Here is a 21,512-nt window from a genome sequence, read left to right on the forward strand (position 1 = left end):
TGAAGTGACGGGCTCCCAGATCTGGCCTGCTTGCGAGCACTGCCAGGCTGGTGAAAATCCAGGGGATTTTCATGTTCTTTGCACCTATCAGGAGGAACAGACAGCAGACGAGGTGGCTACCAAAGACGCAGGACTTCACCGAAAGCACAGCTGTGCCCTTTACCCCCATGGTCGGTGTGTGGGATTCCACAAGCATGACAGTATCACCAGTTTAGTGCTGGAAGTCGGCATGAAAGTTTGCACCATTGCCTGGAGATGCCAGCGGAGCCAAGCACCACCCGGCATCACCCCTTTCAGCTGCTACCTGCGGTTTGGCAGCACTGTGGGGCACACAGCAGTGTCTCCAGCCACTCCGGCCTCCACACCAGGGGACACACACGGTGTCCCCAAAACCACCTCTCTCGGAGGTGCTGAATTTGGAACCGCACAGGTGGATGCCCCGGAGCGTTTCTTTCTCCCGTTGGAGTTAAACGCCACCGGGCACTGCGCGGCAGCGGGTGTCCGTGGCGGAGATGGCGACTCCCCTTCTCGCGGTAAAACGGGGCGCTTTCCGCCCTCGCTCGCCGAGCCGCAGGGGGCGGGCGGGCCGGGGGCCCCACGGCACACGGCAAGGGGCGCACAGCAGGGGACACAGGGAGCGCTCTCCCAGCCGTGGCCGCGCACGGCCCCGGGAGGGCCGAGAGCCCCGCCCTCCCCCGCTGCCCCCCGCCGAGGCGCGGCGCGGCGCTGTCTCCGCCGGTCCGCCGGAGGCCGCTGCGGGCCGCCCGTCAGGCCTGGCGGTGGGTTCCGGCGGGACCCGGATGCGCCGCGCCGCCGCCCGCACGTGTGGCGGGGCTTGCGGAGGGAGGCGGCGGCGATGTCGGTGTCGGTGGCCGCCGCGGGCAACCTGCCCATGCGGCTCCTCCGCAAGAAGATCCACAAGCGCAACCTGAAGCTGCGGCAGCGCAACTTGAAGCTGCGGGCGGCCGAGGGGGCAGGTACGCCGGGGCCGGGGCCGGGGCCGGGGCCGGGGCCGGGGCCGGGCCCGGGCCGGGCGGGCGGGCGGGCGGCCCTGCGGAGCCGCTCCCCGGCTGAGCGCTTACGGAGCCGTCGCTGACTTTGCGGGTTTTTTCTCCTCCCTCTCTCTCTCCGAAACGTGTCTCCGCGCCGTGCAGTGTCTCCACCGGGCCAGGCGGCACCGCGGGCCCCCCCGGAGGAGGGGGAGGAGGAGACGGAGGCGGCGGCGGCGGCCCCTGAGGTGGAAGCGGCGGCGGCCGGAGCGGCCTCGGAGGGGGCGGATGCTGCCGGCCCCCGCGGCGGGGAGGGGAAGAAAAAGAAGAAGAAAAAGAGGAAAGCGGCGGCTAAGGCAGAAGCCGGTACGTTATCGGAACAAACGCGCCTTTTCTCCCAGGGCTGGGTTGTTCCTGGAGACCCCAAAATGCGCCGACTTTCGTTTCGGCCCTGTGGGAGGGGACTTGTCGGGCGGACTGTGGGAAGTGCCATGTGTCGGTCCGGTGTACGCTTGAATAAGCGCTGGAGGTCTTCAGCATTCCTGTTCTCTTATTCCGGTTGTAACGTTTGAACGCTAATATGTACTAAACCAGTAGCCACCAATTTAATTGTTGCGTAGGATACTGTTTTGTAACATTAAGTTCAGATGTTTTTGCTTGCTTATTATACAAATAAATATATATATAGTCTTTCAAAGTAGAGCTTTGACAGATGGGTGCTTTCTGTGCTTGAATGTCCAGCCAGTACATCTTTTTAGCAATGCATCCAGCCTTTGGCAACATCTGTATATTATGAAACCAAAGTATACTGGGAAACTACCCCAAAAATTGCATTCTGCAAATATTGCTAGGTTTTTATATATATTTATGCTTTCATATATATATATACATGAACATATAGGTATTTATGTATTTGAAACTTTTATGTGTTTGCTCTTTCTGATGCTGCTCATGGTTATGCAAACAGGTGTTTTCATGCAGTTCTCTGAGGATTCATAGAACTGACATTACATTTTGCGTGACCTGAGCACAAACCATGCTGGAAACTTGATGTCTGGGTAATAGATAGGAAGGAATTTTGTAACTTGTTCCTCATTTCCACAGAAAATTCCATGTAGCATACATGAAGCTTTGCAGTTTTACTGTGCAAAGTGAACTGTGTGCTTAGGAGCTTCTGAGTTTTTTGTTTTCTGCCTCAAAAAGTTCCACAGAAACCTTGCCTCCCTTTCTGCCCCCCTCCTGCCCCATGAAGAAAGTGTGACATTTGTGAGTGGTTTAGACTAAAGAAATTCATTCAGTGGAACAACTTTTAATGGTGAACCTGTCCTTTCCATCTCTGACTGACTTGTCTTCGTAAAATAATGCTTTAGCTACAGAAACTAAAAAAGTGAAAACTGAAGAAGATGAACCTGTGGAGGTAGAAGATGAAGATAAGCAGGATTCTGGAGAGAAAGAAGTGGAAGAGGAGGGGGAGGAGGATGAAGTGCCCAGTTTACCGCTAGGTGTAACAGGTATCTTGGGTTCTTTTTTTTTTTAACGCCTTCTTCCAGAGCAAGTTGCAGTTTTCAAATCAGCTTTTTAAGTCAGGTGTTTGAATACAGGTGAGGTGACAGTGGCAGCTGTACAGCTATTACTCAGTTACTGTTCCTTGAAATTTGTGTTATAGACACACTCCCATTAGTCTTAAAATTACTAGTGAAGATTGTTTTAAAACATATATACATACATATGTTTAACTGTAGAGGCAGAAGTCAGTGAAGAGCGAGATGGAGGTGTATGACTAGTACGTTTGGCAGGAGAATCAGTGCGGTCGTGTTCATGTGTAACAGCCCTGTGAAGTATTCTTAGGAACACATCAATACAGAGTATTTTGTCACTGTCTTCAGATTTTATGGTAGAAAGGAATAAGAACAAGTCTTGCTTTGATTTTTTTCATCTAGGTCCTTTTTAACTGGGTAATCCCAGAGGACAGATGCCATTGAAGAAATAAGTTTGAATATTTTTTATTTTTCCCCCTCACTTCAGGTGCTTTTGAAGACAATTCTTTTGCTTCCCTGGCTGGTATTGTCAGTGAGAATACACTGAAAGGCATAAATGACATGGGGTTTACGCACATGACTGAAATTCAGCATAAAAGTATTAAGCCGCTTCTGGAAGGCAGGTAAGAAATACACCTTTTTATTCACTAGAGTGACCCCAAACGTTGTGTAAATTTTGCTAGCGAGCTAAATACCTGAACTGTGACGTTCTGCTGCTAAACTGGTTTTTTTTTAATACATTCTCATATGTTTTATGTATTTTTATAGATATTAATAGAATTTAACAAAGTATATCTGTTGTGTGAACAAATACTCAAAGTATGTATCTGTGTTGTGTGAACAGATACTTAGGGTTAAGCTCATGGAAACTGCTTTGGCTTTGAAAGCAAGGCAGTCTGTTTTCACTAGTCATCTTGTCAGTGAGTCTGAAAAACACTGTCTCATACTGTCACTAGAGGCATAGTGACCAATTGCTGTGGGCCACATCTGCCACCAAGCTCTTAATACCAACTCTACAGGTTTCCTTTAAGCCATGTTACGTTTCTACATTGTCAGCGTTGTTCAAAATAGGATTGTTCTTTTCTCTGTACGATCAACTAAATACTTCTTTCTCTAACTGTGCTGCATACAGGGATATTTTAGCAGCTGCGAAAACAGGCAGCGGCAAAACACTTGCGTTTCTTATTCCTGCAGTAGAGCTCATCTACAAGCTGAAATTCATGCCTAGAAATGGTAAGACTCTTCATTTCCCGGTTGAATTTTACTGTGGCACAGCCATTCAGGACATGGCTAAGAGGGGGATTGGACGAGTTGTAACTTTTGTCCAATTGATGTATTTTTTAGGAACGGGTGTTATTATTCTATCTCCTACTCGAGAGCTTGCTATGCAAACCTACGGGGTTCTTAAAGAAGTTATGAATCATCACGTTCACACCTATGGTCTGATAATGGGGGGCAGTAACAGATCAGCAGAAGCACAGAAGCTTGGAAATGGAATCAACATCATTGTAGCAACACCAGGAAGACTGCTGGATCATATGCAGGTAGTTAAAATATTGATATCTAATCTGCGTTACTAAAACATAATAAAACTCCTGTCCCTGTCTGACTCTGAATTTGTTAATCTTCTAGAACACCCCAGGTTTCATGTATAAGAACTTGCAGTGTTTGGTAATTGATGAGGCAGATCGTATCTTGGAGGTTGGATTTGAAGAAGAAATGAAACAGATCATAAAACTTCTACCAAGTAAGAAAAAAAAAGTCTTTCCTGGAAATCACTTGACTAACGTTATGTCTTCTTTATGACTCAATTATTGTAAGAGAAGTCATTAATTTTTATAGTTATGTAAATGCACTTCAGTGTGATTGTATTACTCTGTCTTTTCTGATAGCTAGTATATATTACTGTATTTACCATCATTTATCTGAAGGACAGAGTTTTCATATGTGCTTTGAGGATGGAATTCTGTTCAGGTAAGTTCTCTTTAGTTTAACGCCTACGTTCTCTCATTCATCTTCCTCTGCCTGTTTATTTCCTGCAATTCATTGTTTCCTCATAAGGCTTAAATATAAGGAAGAGAGTCTTCTGACACGCAGTTCAAATTTTCTTCATGCCTCCAAGAACAGTATCTTAAGGAAGTTTTAAGTATTTACTTTAAAATTTTCTTTTTCTAATTTTTCATTTAGTTATTGCTTGTAACTGATGTATTAAACACATTCTCAGGGTCAACAATGCTCTCCCTTTAACTTCCAAAATGCAGGGGAAAAAAAAAAAAACAACCGATAGAAATCATAGAATCACAGGACGGTTTGGGTTCGAAGGGCCCTTAAAGACCATCTAGTTCCACCCCCCTGCCATGGGCAGGGACACCTCCCACCAGACCAGGTTGCTCCAAGCCCCATCCAGCCTGGCCTTGAGCACTGCCAGGGAGGGGGCAGCCACAGCTTCTCTGGGCAACCTGTGCCAGGGCCTCACCTCCCTCACAGGGAAGAACCTATTCCTAATATCTAACCTAAATCTTCCCTCTTTCAGTTTGAAATCGTTACCCCTTGTCCTATCTCTACGCTCCCTGATAAAGAGTCTCTGAAATCTGCACGTTTAAACCCTTGCATGTTTGAAATGCAGATATATAAATCTAATAATTAACATCCTGTGAAGAATGCTAATGAACGGTGCTAAAAACAGAAAGAGAAGGCAGAGTGGAAGAAGGATACGTTTTTCATTAAGTGGAAAATGATAGCTAAAAGAAATTTTTACTTTGAGTTTAATTTGGTTTTGTCCAGTTAGCAAGGACATCATATTTTAAAACTGACACTTCAAAATAGAGAAAAAAAAAAAAAATCAAAAAAGGTGGCACCAGTTGTTCAGCAAGAACAATTGCTACTGTTCTTGCAGTTGTGAAATGGAACAGGCTGCATTTTCTGTGTACTCCTGTAGCAAGAAAATGTTACAGGATCAGGATGTATCTCTGAGCGGAGAGCTGGTAGGCAGGCAGGAGACTTCCTATGCCCGCTCATGGAACTCACTGAGGGGTCAGTACAGACGGCTGCCGCGTGACTGACGGGCATGTACAAACTTATCTTCTAGACGGGTTTTGCAAGACAAACAGTAACAATGCACTTCAGTTCTGCTAAGTTTTTTCTTGCACAATCTCTAGCATGTTTTGGGTTTTTTTAAACAAAAACATTTTAATATTAATAGGAATGAAATCAGTGTAGAGTTAGAATTACAAGGTCGGTCTCTGTTTAAATCATTGTTTTGTGTCTAAATTGGAGTGCAAGTGATTATTAACATTTTCCCAGAGAGAAAGAATATTGTGTTTTGATAGCTAGTAGGATTTGGGGAGTGAGGGCAGACAACGTAAAAGTCCTGTACAGTCCGTAATACAACTACCTGTGTCTTCATCAGTAGCAGTATGTTTGAATTAGAATTTAATTGCAAAAAGTAGAAGACTTGCTCAGGGAAGTTTGCGTCTAGAGATTTTATGGAGTTGCTGTTTGAATTCTCCTTTAAAAACGGAGGCTTTCTTTCAAAATAAATGTTTTTTTCAGAACGCAGACAGACGATGCTTTTTTCTGCTACGCAAACCAGAAAGGTTGAAGATCTGGCAAAGATCTCCCTGAAGAAAGAGCCGCTGTACGTTGGGGTTGATGATAACAAGGAGACAGCAACAGTAGATGGTCTTGAGCAGGTAAAACACAAATGTTATTAAAAGGGGTGTGATCTGCGAACATACCAAGTCCTATGTGCCCTTAACTGTGTTGTACAAACGCTGTCTTAAAGGGTGTTTACCATCCTAATGGGCAGAAGCTATCAGTTGCCTCTGAAGGGCTTTAGTTTGCCAACTGCAGTAAGTTATATGTGTCTAGTCAATGTTTGCAGGACAGATGATCTAAAACCTGATGAAATAGCGATACAGTTACTTACACTTGTCTGTTCCTATCTGTATTACATACCTAAGCTGCAGTTGTCTTTCCAACTGTATTTTCCATGCTGCTGACTAGAGATTTATATACCTCAGATGTATTTCATTGTTGCTGCTTCAGATAGTAGCTAAATGGAGTTGTACAGCAGTTTCTGTGTTTGTGCAGTTGACGTGATGAGTGTTGTTAGAAAATTACCAGTAGCTATGTATTACCTTAAGAGTAAACCAGTAGCAAGAATTCCATAAAATAAAATTCTTGAAATCATAAAAAAAAAATGTTGAGAACCCTGTGCAGGTTTTTCATGCCTAATGTCAGTAATTCTTGAGTTCTCAAAATGAATTTTTATTGTCTAAACTAATTACTTTTCACTGAAATTAAATTCGTTTGGAGAATTAATTAAAAATTACTTCTTTGTATTTCAAGTTAGTACAGTAAGTTTCTTTCAGAATTCATCATCTTTAGGAGTTTCGTATACCAAGGTGAGGGACAGACAATAAATTGAATGGTTTGGCCCAATATAGCTGAAAAAATCAACTGTTTGGTGTATTTGTTTCACAACATAACACTTCCCTGATGTAACTGTATTGCTGAAACAAACGTTTGTTCCATACTACTGTATTTAACAATATTTTAAAATCTTCCAGGGGTATGTAGTGTGTCCATCTGAAAAAAGATTCCTTTTACTCTTCACATTCCTCAAGAAGAACCGGAAGAAGAAACTAATGGTATTTTTTTCTTCGTGTATGTCAGTGAAGTACCACTATGAATTACTCAACTACATTGATCTGCCTGTTTTGGCCATTCATGTAAGTTTCAAATTCATGATTTATTTTTAATCTGGCAGTACCTGTAAGTTGTTACTGACCTTACATTTGCCTTGTTTGTTTCAGTCCCATTTCTGATGAACAGACACCCTGCTCACAGAACTGGTGATGAGCTTGATTAGTCTGTAGAGGAAGGAGATAAAGCAAAGACTGTGTAGTAACAACACTTCAGTATTGTCAATCTTGCTGTTTTCCAAACCAGGGCTGAACACTGCTGTTGGCTTACGCTCTGTGTGTAGAAAGCTTTCTGTGTTCTTCCAAGGGGTTGCCTTTCACAAGCACTAGAACTCAATTTGTGGAGCAAAGCTAGTGTCAGAGGAATCCAAACACCGATCCCTGAACTGTTGGGTGCTTTTTCAAAGCCCAGGGTGATGTTTGCTTTTGCTATGCCAATTCTTACCATTTGGATGATGGTAATTGGTAAAATTTAAAAAAAAAAAAAAAAACTATTTTACATTTTTTGTCGAAACCACAGAGTGCGTAGTTTAGGAGAAAGAATTGACTGAAAGTTCATGAAATAGTTATTACTGACTACAAATGTCCTTTTTTATTTTGTTCTTTTGAGGATATTTTTGCTAGACTTTGATAGAACTGTTAAAAGTCTGGGTTTTGGTTGGTTGGGTTTTCACCTGTGATGTATCTAACAGACTGCAGGACTTGCAAATGTCCTTTTTCTGAACTTCAGGCATTTATGCAGCCCTCCTGAAAAGAATGCTTATGCAACCAAATTCTTAATGCTTTGGAAAATACAGTGTAACCTCTGAGAGATACTACTGTTGACTGCGGTAGCATTGTTCCTTCGCTGCAAAATGGTCCTGCTTGCTCTGTACAAGTCCCTGATATGAAAATATGCCCCAAATAATTTATATTTTTGGCAGTGATATGTGAAGTGGAGAATTAGATTTATGCTTACAAGTTGGTAGTTTGTTGGATTTTTTAGTTGATATTTCATCTTTAATGTGTTTGTTTCCTTTTAGGGCAAGCAGAAACAAACCAAACGTACTACAACATTTTTCCAGTTCTGTAATGCAGAATCTGGAATACTGTTGTGCACTGATGTTGCTGCCAGAGGATTGGATATTCCTGAGGTTGACTGGATTGTCCAGTATGACCCTCCAGATGATCCAAAAGTAAGTTATGGAAATAGAGAAACTTCACAGCAACAAACCAAATCCTAGCTACAAACGTAATTGCAGAGAAGAGCTGAAATTGCTGCCTGACAGAAGTCAGGATTCAGCCATGTTCGTGTCTAGTCACTGATTTCTTCCACTTCTTTCACCAGCTGCTAGGAGATGCTGCACCTAGCTGAGACCTCGTTACCTTTTTGAGGGTTGCTTTTTAAAACATTATTCTTTTGCTGTTAAATTAATTTAAAATCTAATCAGCTAAACAACAAAACACTTCTCAGGAGGAGTATGAGTTTGTATATGCACCCCTAAGTCTCCTAACAGCTTTTCCAGTGGAAATTTGATTCTTATTTAAAAGTCAGCATTCTTAGTTGAATAAATGTCCAGTGTAAACATGCGAAACTCAAAAAACTCGGAAGTTTTGACACAGCAAATGTGTCAAAAGCAATGTTCAATTTTCAGTTACAGCAGACCAAGATTTTTTCCTTCAGTAAAAGGTAAAATACCTTTAAGATACAGGTTCTGTCTCCAGCATCTTCAGTGCTTGGTTTCCCTCATGCATGTGTCAGTGCTAAGAAGTCAAAAAATAACAGATGATGCATTACACTGTATTAATTTTAAATTTGGGTGGGTTTTTTTATGAATCTATTTGATTATTACATGTTTGAAAGGCTGATTGGACTTGCTGTTTCTTATTCTTTCCAAAAGGAATATATTCATCGTGTTGGTCGAACTGCCAGAGGCATAAACGGTAGAGGACACGCTCTGCTCATTTTACGACCAGAAGAACTGGGCTTTCTTCGTTACCTAAAACAAGCCAGGGTAAACTTAGTCTAGATTTTTTTTTTTTTTTTTTTTTTTTTTTTTTTTACTGTGCAACAGGTTTTTAAAGGCAAAAACTGTAATGATTAATCTTTAATATTTTTTTAAGCAAAAAGCATTCTGTTGCTTAGAAAATATTTAAGGGAACATCTGACTTGTTTAAAGTCAGCAGCACGAGGGTAAATACTGAGTGTATTTATAGTTGCTTTGCAACTGTGCAACTTGTGTTACTAAAAAATAAATAAATTTCCTATGACCTCTCTGTGGAAGGATACTGGGATTTTGACCATCCAGAGGAAATTAAAACTTGGATGTTGCATGTGCAGTTTTTATTTTTTCTATTCAAAGAGTCAGTTGCATTTTTCTTCAATTCCGAAAGAAGCGTAGCCGCCTTCTGAGAGTGATCGTTTTGATGTGATAGAACTGCTCATAGGTTCTTGGTTGTTCTCTTTATAGGCTTGTTTTCACTGTAGAGTTCTGCCACTTGTAACTACAGTGGAAGAGCTTCTACAGCAAAAGCTGAAGTAGTAGCAGTGTCATACTGAGCGTCTTTATTACTGTAGCTTAAAGGCAGTGATAATACTGTCATGTTGATGTAAAGGCACTCTGCAGAGACAGCTGTGGTATTAAAAAATAAATCTGTTGTCTAGCAGGTCGTTTTCTATTTGTCTTAGATCTTAAACACATACATTCGCTATTTATGCAGCATAAATAATTTTGGTATTTTATTTCTTTTTTTTTTTTAAGGTACCACTAAGTGAATTTGAATTTTCTTGGTCCAAAGTTGCAGACATCCAGTCTCAGGTATGAACTGACTTCAGGCTACAGCTACTCTGAATAGCTGTATAATAATTTACATGGAGAATGTTAAGTCTATGACAACTGCAGTTTAAAAATACGTATGTTTGTTTGGAAAAGTTCCCCTAGATGAGTACTGTGCAGTAAATCCTGCTGTATTGTCCCTTGATGACAGCAAAGCGACAAAATATTTAGAAATTAAAGATGAATTTTAATATCTGGTGCTAAATTGTCATCATTATATGGTACAAATTTGCTTGTAAGATTTGTTTTTTCGCATTACATCACCAAACCACAGTGATGTAAACCTGCTTTCAACTTTAGAACAGAATGTTCTTGCCTGGCATAGCAAACGGGTTTCGGTAGCTTTTATTGAATAGTTACGTATGTTCAGATTAATTTGAGTAACATAAGTCTTATAAGACGATTCAGCCAGACTTCATTGTGCGGACAAGATGCAGTACCAACACTTAGAAATGTTCGTATTTAGTCCAGGTGTATTTTTAACTGGCCCAGCATCAGCTAAACCTGTTTTGTGCTACAAAAATAGCTATGGAGCACAAAGTTGAATAAAATAGCGTAGGTAGTTCTGTAGATGTGGCTTGCTATTGTTTAGTTCTGTGAATCATTCTTTTGATAAAAGGTCTGGGAAGCTTCTTTGCAGTAACTATAATTTGAAATAGCAAGTACAAGAAACAGTGGAGACAGTCCTTACAGAATGAGGTTCCTCATTAAGAATAATTAGGAAGTAAGATGTCTGATGTAACTTATTTTTAGTATACTGAATTAATGTATGTTAAGCGTCAAATGAGACACTTGGATCTAAAGAGTATTGGGAACTTAGCCCCCAAGAAGCGTCTCAGTCTACACTAGTGCATCTGCCTTTTTGTCTTGGAATTAATACTGCGTGTTTTACAATGCATTTGCACTGTGATTGGTAAGACTATGTGTAGAATTGCATGGAACGGTGCAGTTTAGCTGTCTGACGTGGAAGTGTACTGTCACTGTCCGTTAACTCTCAATACACATAGCTTCATGGTGTGGCTGCAGTTGATGAACTTGTTTGGGACAACCCAATTTAATATTTCTGTAGACTTTCATATTGCTGAGGCTTTGTACTGTGATTCAGCATCAGGCTTTTTTTGGCCATCTGTGAAAGCGTTCTGATACAGGTATGTGCACACTCCACTGCCACAGGGCAGTTCTGCTGAAGCACGTAGTCAATGTTGCTGCAGCTCACACAGTAGATAATCTGCTTGAATATACTTTATACGCTTGCTACAGCTGTAATTGGATATGTCTCTTGTTTTGTTGTTGTTATTTTGTCCTGGCCAGCTGGAAAAACTGATTGAGAAGAACTACTTCCTTCACAAATCGGCCCAGGAAGCATACAAAGCTTACATTAGAGCTTATGACTCCCATTCTCTGAAGCAGATCTATGACGTCAATAACTTGGATCTTCCCAAAGTCAGCCTTTCATTTGGTTTTAAAGTTCCTCCATTTGTTGACCTCAGTATCCTTTTACTACAGTGTTTCAAAGTTGAATTTCTGCCTTATAAATGATAAATGCAACTTACTGAAGTTCCTGTGCTACTGCAAATTCTGAATTTTTTTTTTTTTTTGCTATTAATCTCATGAATGCATCATGCTCCAACAGTAGTTAATCAAAATGTTAAATAGCAAATACTACAACTGCAAAAATTGCCTACAAACATCCATGTTTTAGTGCATGTACATGCTGTTTGTGCTTCAGTTGCTGTGGGGTAGCAGATACTGGAATGTCCATGTGCATACGTGTTCTAGAGTACTGTTCTCCTCCGTGCTAAATTATTTTCATTGGAAGGTACGTGCTTCAGTTCAGTGATTATGGAATATTGTAGTAGCGGGGCAAGAGCACGAAATAGAAGACTGCCTAAATTACTGTCAAACCTGCCTGTGGATGGAATTGGAAACACTTTGGCCAACTTGGTTGGACAACTGGAGGAATAGAAGCATTATTTAGAACCACAGGGACCAAGTTCTAGTTGTCTGTAGTTATGCAATACAACTTTTTTATATAATGCTGCTATTTTTTCTCACACTAATAACTCTTACCCTAAAAAGCAACATTTCAAGTTATTCCTTTTTAAATTCTTTAACCAATAAAATTCCAGATGTGAACAGCAACCATGGCAGAAGACTACAGAAAAGAGGTGGAGGTGGGGGATTTGGTTACCAGAAATCGAAGAACGTCCACAAAGCCAAAATCTTCAAGCACATTAGCAAGAAATCGGACAGTCGGCAGTTTTCTCGTTAATCATACGTTAATTAAAACGGGTTGTGGCATTGGAATAGACTACCTTGATCAAAACCATCTGGCAGTTACTTCCAATTTAAACTGCTCTATTCACATTTTTAGGAGTCTTTGTGGTTTTGTTTCTGGGAACATCTTTTATCTTTCAGTTCAGGAAGAGTCTCGGGAAGGGAGACTAAACTTAGAAAGGGAGAATATGGCCAGCTAATTTTGTCATACTTGTTGTAAGGAAGAAGATAGTTGAAGGTAATTATCTGAAGTCAATATAACAGAGTTTTTTATTAAAGAAAGAAAAAATACTTTAGGTTTTATAGAAGACTTTGCTTCACATTTACTCTTTTTTGTGCACGCCTCTGAAAATTGTTGGAATGGACATCGCAAGGACAGGTTACAGTGCGAGATTAAAAAAAAATTTTCCTTACGTGAATCGTTGCAAGGTTTTTAGTGCTATGGAGCTCTGCGTTGTCTGTCAGATATGCTGCAGAATATAGGAAGATTCCTTTAGAACAGAACATACCTATGAATAATTCAGGCTGTGTGAGCTTGTGATTAATTTCAGTCTGGTATCTGTACACAAATACAGTGTCCAAGACAAAAACAAACAAAAAATTCTCTTACACCACATCTGGAACATACTTCATACTGTTTCTTTTAATGTTGTGATAAAATGGTAACATTCTAGTGAAATGTTTGGTTTTCCTTCATGTTCTCTTTAAATATGAATTTATCTATCTGGTAATGTCTAGTGTACTCTCTTATGAATATGCAAAGAAAATTAAGAAAAGCAGATTACATAAATTGAAGCACTTGGCCCAGATAATGTTTTTTTAAAATGCTCCATAACCTTGATGCAGTGAGAATTTTTGCAGTTGTATTTTGTAAATTACAAAAGTGAATTGCTTTTTTTATCAAATCAGTGATGGGCAAAGTCAAAGATAGTCCCACAGGATTGAGGGGATGGAGAGACTCGGTAAGAGAAAGGGGGTATAAAGGTACCAGAAGGATATTTTGAGGGACAAATACAAAAGCCTGAAATGGAAGAGGGTGGAATACAGATTGCAAACAGAAGAAACATGGAGGCTAAGTACAAAAAGAATACACAAGTTGGGCAGCAGTAGAGTAACTATATTACATATATTATTCAATATCTCTGCCATTGTAGAGGTAGGTAACTGTTCTTAGGAGGCTGCAATGGTGGTGGGCAACAATATTTCAAAAATGTACATCTGTCAATGCAGGGAAAGACTAAAATGTGACGGAATCCAGAAATCTGGGCCCTGTGTGATTACAGTAAAGCAGCTTTTAATTTACATCTAAAATGTAACCCAGGACCAGCTGTGAATCCAAAAGCGTATGTAGTTATTCCAGTATAAAATGGACTCTTATTGCTTAGATCTTCTGAAGTAGCATGTCAGATTTAAAACTACAATATGTGCATTGAAGTATTGCAGAAAAGCACTGGCAAACTTTCTTTTCACCCTTAGAAAAAACAGATCATTTTTGAGGGAAGATAGTATGACCATTCTGTTGCTAATGCTTCCACCATTCAGAACTGAGTGTTGCGGGTTTTTTCCCTTTTTTTGTGAAGCAGCTGACTTTAAGCCTTAATGGACTTTTCAAGACTCTTAATTGACTGGTCCGACACTAAGAACTTTTGGTATGTCAAAATATTTAGGTAGATTAATTTAGTTGCTAGGATTTGAATGTCTCATGCTTCCAGGGTTTCAATGAAAAAGCAGAATCTGCTCTGAAGTTACTGTAAGCAATACTAATGGCTCATTGAGTTCTAATCTTTGACTCTGGGTTTGCTTATATATTTATAAATAATAGATGTCAAAATAGTTCTCATGCCTGCTTATTAATAGCATATTTAAAGAATTATCTGTGAGATCTACAGCATCATACAGTTGAAGGGTTCTGTGTACACCTGCAAGCTGTGCAGTTACAGTACGGGAATTAGCTTACATTATAGTGAAATTAACTGTAAAGGACTCATTAGATGAACTGCAAAATCAATCACTTGGAAGGAGATGTAAGCAAAGCTGCAGTAAACCGCTGTAAAGATCAGAGTGTGCTCCTGTGGGCACAAGCAGTGTGAAATGAAGTAGTGTGGAGTGTTTGTTTGGAACAGGAAAGAAGCTGAGATGATGGGCCCAGTCAGTGACTGCCTGTCGGACCAAGTGCTGCAGAGCCAGAACTGGTTGGGCTCCAAAGCGCATCAGAATTCCTGCCCCTTCCTGATGTAGGCAAAAACCTGCTTCACGGAGGGCGCCTTTCTGTTGCTCCTCGTCATTCTGGGAACAGAAGGCTGACTGCTTTCCCGGCAGCTGGACAACCTCCAGCTCCACGTAAGTTTTTCTTTGGAAAAGTTGAGGCACTGTCGAATTCTAAAGTCTGGTAAGAGGACAACTAGAAAATAGGGGGTTGGCACGCGCCTGGACAACTCCTCCCTGGTATATTTGGTTGGCATTTTCTTATATACCCTAGTACAAAGAAATCTTTGAAATAATCTGATCTGATTCCTGAGCTGAGACTAAGTGGGAATTGGCTTCAGCTTGCTGGGTTGTGCAGATGCAGTTACCTTTCTCTGTTTATGGAATCATAAATGAAAAATAGTTTCTGATGAAATATCTGTGTGTATCGGGCAGCATCTGTTCTACTGCGGTACTGCAGGAAGTTTAAAACATTGTCGAACTGATTGGAAATGTAACGTTTCCTTTGCAACTTACCCTGTTATCAATCTTGCGAGCAGTTAATAGACCTCAGCCATCAGACTTTCAAGGCTTGTCTCGTAACAGTGACTGATAGGTTGGGGACTAATATTGTGTGCCTTGAGAAATTGCCTTCTTTCTCTGAGAACCTTGACAAAGAAATTGGACTCTTTAAACCACTTAAGGGGGTGATCAAAACTGTCCTGCTTGAACTGGAAGATTTTTTTGACAGTTCTTGGAACAGGCCCATAAAGGAGAATTCCATTGCCGAGCTACTGCACATAATCATGAAAAATCTTGTCATGATATGAGTTTCCTGTGCCATAATGCTGCTGAGTTACAGACAAGCGCAAGACTAGTCAGAAAGTGTTGCCATCAAATTTTTTGGAGTGAATGTCACAGGTAGAGGGCATGTTTATCGACAGTGTAAAAGCAAGAATACTTGAGAACTGGGTATGGTATTATCTACTTAGGTCTGCTGTAAATATGTTTATATTTTGGCAGTAATTAAGCTTTTTGTTTCATGTATGAGTTGATGACGCAATTGAAGTAAGCTACCAAAGCTTTAAATACTCTTAATGATTTGCTTTCAAGCCAGTAATCTAAGGCTCAGGGGAAGCAAGCTCTCCCAGGAAGGGTGAAAAGGACTCTGATTAAAAAAGCCCAAGATTTTAGGAGAGGTCACCAGTTTCTTCCCACTGTGAAGGAAGGTGGGGTAGTGACGGGATGCAGCACATCCGTGACTCTTGTCTTAAGTTCTACCACTGTCCTGTTCAGGAGATAGTCATCCAATTACTTCAACCCCAGAAAATTACAAGGGATTTTACAGAGATCTAGAGACCTGATGACTAGAAAAGACCCAGTTATTAGCCCTTAAAAGGTGAGGGTTTTTTTTTTTCCCCAAACTAAAACAAAGCTGAAAGAAGCCTAGAATCAACTGGCTAGGCAGCAGAATAAACTCTGTCTCTGCTCTTGACTTTTGCTCCATTAGCTTGATTTCCTTAGGATTTTACCTGCTTGGCTTGACCAGAGAATTCACCCAACTGTTTCTGATGCTTTTGTTTGCTCTAGATTGATAGAAGTTGAGCCATGAAAATAAGAATGCTGCCTCTTGAACTGGAATGCTCTTTGCTTCTAAAAAATTTTCTGGCTTGCATCAAAGTCATAAATATTATAACGTCACTTGTGTTAAACCTCTTTATTGCATAGCCACGTGGGGAAGAGATTACCTTTTTCTTTTTCCTCCTCTTAGCCACCACGATAAACTTTTGATATGGAGTTGTGGGGAGAGGCAGAGGAAGGATCCCATTATGAGAATTGAAGACAAATGGAAAATCGGGGTTCTGTCTAGACACACGCTTACTTTGTTATATCGCTGTCATCCAGCTTAAGAACTGCATTCACCTTTCAAAAAAATATCTAAGCCTACTCTACAACAGCAGTCCGTCTTCCCAAATGCTTTTGTAAGCTACGACACTGAAAAACAACCATTTACTATTTTTTCCCAGTCAGTCAGAATTAAAAATAAGAACATCATAGGCTCTGCAAAATCTTGTATAACAGTTCCAAAAGTTCTTCCAAATGCTCCTCTCTGGTTTGGCTGTCACCTGAAGATGCTTAGCCACTCAGGGCTTTCTGAGCTCCTCTGTGAGTGGTTGCAATCACCTATGAATGTTGAGAATTACAGGAATATTAAATGTGTTACTCTCCATAACTAAACATAGATGTTCATTCATGGGGGTTGACAGATCATGTGAATTTGTAGGAGCTACTGAGTCTTAAAAGCTCTGGATAAGTGTTCTTGATATATTGTCACTTCTAATTCATAAAACCCTTTCTGTATGGGAAGAGAAAACAGACTTGACTAGTAGGTAGGTTCTGCCCAGCACCTTTCTCTAATTGTTATTAAGGGACCTGAAAATGAATTTGTGAAGGTACATAGTAACACCTACAAAATGTAATTTTAGAGCACAAATGTAACCCTAAAATGACATTGCTTTTAAAAAACAAACAAACAAAACCCGTAAAGCAACTTAATTTTCCCATAGAAATTGTATTCACTGATATATTTACATTCCTCTCTTAATTGTGGCAGAAGGAAAGCTAGCCGAATGGCTTGTAGTACTAAAACAGGTAATTCTTTAATACTAGAAAAATAATCCTTGACCTGTACTGAGCCCTAGCTGCAGATGGCCTGTAACAAATCTTATGAAGTGCTAAATGATTATTTAAATGTATTTTCCACTTCTTCGCAAAAATCTGTAAATCTTTTTCTGGTGCTTTGCAAGCATGTGCTACTCTAACTTTATGTAAACTCTCCACAAATTTTTGTCCCACTTTCTACATAAATTCAGCAAGGGATTATTTGTAAATAAGGATACTTAATGGAACAGAATGTTTGCAGTTGGAAGGGACGTACACTGATCATCTACTCACGGTGACGCTCCACCAATGCTGTTTCAGGTGCAAACTAGTCAATAAGGTATACAGGTTTTAATTAATCTTAAACTCATTTAAAGAACTTTTTGAGTATGAGTGTGAAACTTGTCTCTTCAAAAGTATTGCACAGAGAAATAAACCACACACATACACTCCAGACTTGTACTCATGATAAATTCAAAGGCCTTGCTTTAGTGCACTCCACATTATAATGGCACTGGAGTTAAGTAGCAGTAATAGGTGGCCCATATGGGGAATGTTTTGTGGCAGCTTTAACCAAGGAAAGCAAGCTGTTTCTGCCAAACTTCAGACAACTGTGAAAAGAGTTGCTGCACAGCTTTGGAGTGAGCTAGAATGAGAATCAAAGGCATTTGGGCATTGCAACTTTCTCAGACACCAATTAAAATAGAGATCAGTGGATGTGGATTCCTAAATAACTTTGAATCTGACACTTAAAAATATTAAAATCCACAAGTGGAAAGCCCATGTCTTGTATTTAGTCAAAATAATAATTTAAAAAAAAAAAAAATCTAGCTCCTCCTCAAGATTATTTGCAGTAGCAGAAACCAGTAGTCAAGGTCAAACAGATTAGATTTACCCAATTATAGATTATTAGTTGAGGGGGGTTTTACGTGGCTGCTCTTAACAGGAGGAAAGCCCAATGTCAGCAACTCTGCTCCTACACAATCCCTTTTGTATTCATGTGTTGGCTTTAGCTGTACTAGGGCTCGTTACCTGTTAACATAGGTGCCCCCCACCCCTGTGGCAAACCTAACTCATGCGGGTGCACGGGTCTTTGCTGACTACCCCTCGTGTCCAAAAACCTTGCGCTTAGAGGCTCGCATCCTCATAGGTTACATAAAACTGATATTTGAATGGAAATTATTCTGTCAAAGATTTGCTCATTATTATTAATAAAATCAATACTAGCTAGCATTTATGTGACATCTAGATCCTCCATCACATTTTCAATCATAAAAATACAGAACCAGCTGTCAAAAGGCTCTTGAGGGTTTATTCTACCCTTGAGCTGAATTTTTTTCTAGATATTTGTCAAATAATTGCAGAAAACTTTTATGAAAAATGCTTTATAAAGGAGGATGGTTTTCTATTAAAGAGCTAGCAGAGAACAGAGGATGGAATAAAACTGCATCTACTAGAAGCGTTCATAGGACTTTTGTATCTAAAAGAAAAAATGGAAAATGATTCAAAACAGTCAAGTTCAGTGTAGTCCCTTTGTAATGGTTTAAAAATAATCTGCTTCAATCTCTAACAGTTAAAAGCAAATTTCTGAAAAATGTAAATTATATTTAAATTTTATGTATTTGCTATAAAAATACAGCATCACTTCACATAATGAGTTGGAATTCTGTTATCTGGATGAATCATCATCCTCCAAAGCTGTTCCTAAGCAGCATGCTGTCCTTGAAAGTGCTTGAAAACAGAGAGCTATAATGAAGCTGGCCTGGGTGGCTGCTGTCTGGTGAAGACAGCCGCTTCTTTAGCACAGCTGTACAAATGGGAGCTTGGACAGGAATCAGAAGGATGAGGGGAGGGTTAAGCTAAGTTAAGAACTTTCAAACTGACAGAAAAAAATAAAATTATGACAAGACTGAGACTGAGGAGATTCATTTCAACGTTGGCAGCCAGGAGAGTAAGTTTTGCAGGTGAAGCTTGGTAAGGTGATAAGGACTAGGAAATATGTTTTGCAATTCCTCACCTCTGTCACAAGTCCTTTTCTCAGCAATTCCCAGGTCACCAGGGAAAAGGGAGAACAGATACAAAGGAAGAGGTAAAGTATTTCTGCTCTTAGACTTTTAAGCACATTACTTTCTGCCCTTGTGTTTTGCATCCCTCAGACTTGTCAGCCCACAAAGCTCCAAACATCCAGATGGAAAGATGATGTTATTTTGTATTTACTGTTAATTCTATCATCCAGCTCCAATTCCTTAGTCACATATTTATTTACTTATGTTAAGAGTTATCTTTTGAGGATACACCTGCTGTACTTCATTGAAAGAAGAAGCTATGAAGATGCAGACTGTAGTTTTTGAAGTCACTGAAAGTATCAGTGAATAAAACAAAGGATTTTCATTGTTTTCACTGCACTTTGACACTAAGAGCAACTTGTAATACTGTAACTGTACATAAAAAGTAGAGTAGGTGCTCCTTTAGTTCAGTAGGAGAAGAAAAGTGTGGTTTAGTTTTGTTTTGTCTCTTTCTTGGCGTTGGGGTTTTTTCAGTTTTACCATTTCATGCAATGTTTATTTGTTTTTCCGCTACTTAGAATACATGAATGCATGCAAGTCTCCTCATTTTTTAAAATTCCCTCTTCTCTCTTGTAAAGTATACCCTGGTTTCTGAGACATTGTAATGTGTTGCCATAGCAATCTTGGAGGAGCCCTAAGGCTTTGCATTCACAGGACAAGACAGCAATGGGGTAATTATCGAGAAAAAATCAATCCCTTTGAGACTTTATTCAAGCCTCTGTATCATAGGACTAGTTTATTTCAGCCAAGCAGGAGGAAAAAGTACGAGATTTCAATGCATTTGACGTGTGAACTGGAGTGTAACTACCAGGATGTGGCACATAAGGTACACTATAATAAATAGTACAGGGATGGGACACACTCTTCTAGGAAAAGAAGATTTTGAGATCATCTGGGCTGCTTTAATGGTGGCCCACACATAGTCCACAACCCACAAATGAAGTACCCTCACACAAGTAAAAGACAACCTCTTTTCCAGCAGGAACAAACAGATCATATCCTGGCCCATTCAGGCCCATAAACATGAAACTTTTGCAGTTAGTCTGAGTTTTGTCTATCTGTCTGTTTGCAGTCTTTCTTTAATAGCTGAGTTATTCAAATTGTTACAAGATTCTTTTATTCCTTTATTAAGTGCACAGAACTGGACTGACAATTGTTGAAACATTTAGAAGTTAAAGGGCTTTATCTGCTTGTTTCCCTTACTGCTTTTAGGTCTGTGTGCCGTGTGCCTTTTAAAGGAATAAACTGTTGTTCAGTAATTCTTTAGCTGGCATTTAAAAAGTGGCATTAACTAACAAAATGAGACACAAATTAGAAAGGAGCACTATAAAGACAAAGCATGCGAAGCTGCTTGTGAAGCAGCCGCATACTGTCTGCCAGCCCTGACAAATTTTTACCAGTGTCTAATTGTTTCAGATGCTGCTTTAGACTTAACTTGCAGCAGTACTGTGAAAAGGCTTTTCTTGACAAGCTCGCTTGGGTTCTGCCCATTGGAAGCTCAAGTGACAAAATGTGAGACATTTAGCACTCAGAAGTCCTTTTCTCCTAATAATAAAAGCTGTTAAGTAATGCAGATAGTTTTCTCTTTGCTGCTGGCTTACACTAGAGCACTTAGAATCGCTATAGGAAAGAACAACTAAAACCATGTCTGCATTAAGAACAGGATTTATTTGCTTGATTGTTCATCTGGTGAGTGAAGTGGCATCCAAAAGTTAATGAACCAAACAGCTTGGTTATTATGACTAAAGCCGTTGTCTTTCATTTCTGTAATATTTCATCATCGTTCCAGCTTTTGTAGTTGGGACCCCTGAGTAAGGCAAGCTGGATCCTGCTTGCAGTGGGTAGCACAGTGGTGCTGTGAGATGTTTGTGTTTTGTCAGATGGTGCTGTTTCTTCAGTGGAGGTGAACACAAGTGAAGAACATTGATTTGAGCAGCATTCATTTAGATAGGGCTATTCTGACCCAGAAAATACTCCTTCTCTAGGTCAAAAATGAGCAACTGATCTCCAGTCCCTAAACACTGCCCCATTACAGTCTGTGATTGTAGGTGTGCTGCTATTTGCAAGGAAACAAACTTCACTGACCTTCTGTGATCTTGTTTTCTGACCCTCAACGACTTCAAACCCATTTGGAGATCTCTCAACAGCACCATACGACCTGGTAAGAAAAAAGAGCCTGTGTTTTGTCCGGTAACTCCCACTGAGATGGTACTGGAATGGACTAAAGGGAAACAAAGGTGGTGGAAAAGCTGGTTATGGGTTGTAAAGGACACCA

At 40.2% G+C, this 21,512-nt stretch overlaps 1 protein-coding gene across 1 annotated transcript; it reads left to right on the forward strand.

Annotated features, from left to right (window-relative positions):
- Nucleotides 1-856: 856 nt before the first annotated feature.
- DDX18 (DEAD-box helicase 18) lies at nucleotides 857-12,567 on the forward strand. Its single transcript, XM_086465370.1, has 14 exons — nucleotides 857-977; nucleotides 1,155-1,355; nucleotides 2,360-2,500; nucleotides 3,015-3,150; nucleotides 3,660-3,760; nucleotides 3,872-4,071; nucleotides 4,160-4,274; nucleotides 6,080-6,219; nucleotides 7,099-7,260; nucleotides 8,256-8,408; nucleotides 9,114-9,227; nucleotides 9,975-10,031; nucleotides 11,361-11,538; nucleotides 12,179-12,567. Exons 1-14 carry the CDS (start codon nucleotides 857-859, stop codon nucleotides 12,319-12,321), a joined length of 1,962 nt encoding a protein of 653 aa, XP_086321496.1. The 3' UTR covers nucleotides 12,322-12,567.
- The last annotated feature ends 8,945 nt before the right edge of the window (nucleotides 12,568-21,512 follow it).

This window comes from Leptosomus discolor, chromosome 5 (genome assembly GCF_034619465.1).
Source record: "Leptosomus discolor isolate bLepDis1 chromosome 5, bLepDis1.hap2, whole genome shotgun sequence".
Classification (NCBI taxonomy): Eukaryota; Metazoa; Chordata; class Aves; order Leptosomiformes; family Leptosomidae; genus Leptosomus; species Leptosomus discolor.

Bases quoted from the DNA above. Each gene is read 5' to 3' on its own strand.
- DDX18 (XM_086465370.1), top strand. From the start codon at position 857: ATGTCGGTGTCGGTGGCCGCCGCGGGCAACCTGCCCATGCGGCTCCTC. The intron at 3,151-3,659 runs GTAAGAAATACA...TGCTGCATACAG, and splicing joins AAGCCGCTTCTGGAAGGCAG to GGATATTTTAGCAGCTGCGA. The intron at 4,072-4,159 runs GTAGTTAAAATA...TTAATCTTCTAG, and splicing joins GACTGCTGGATCATATGCAG to AACACCCCAGGTTTCATGTA.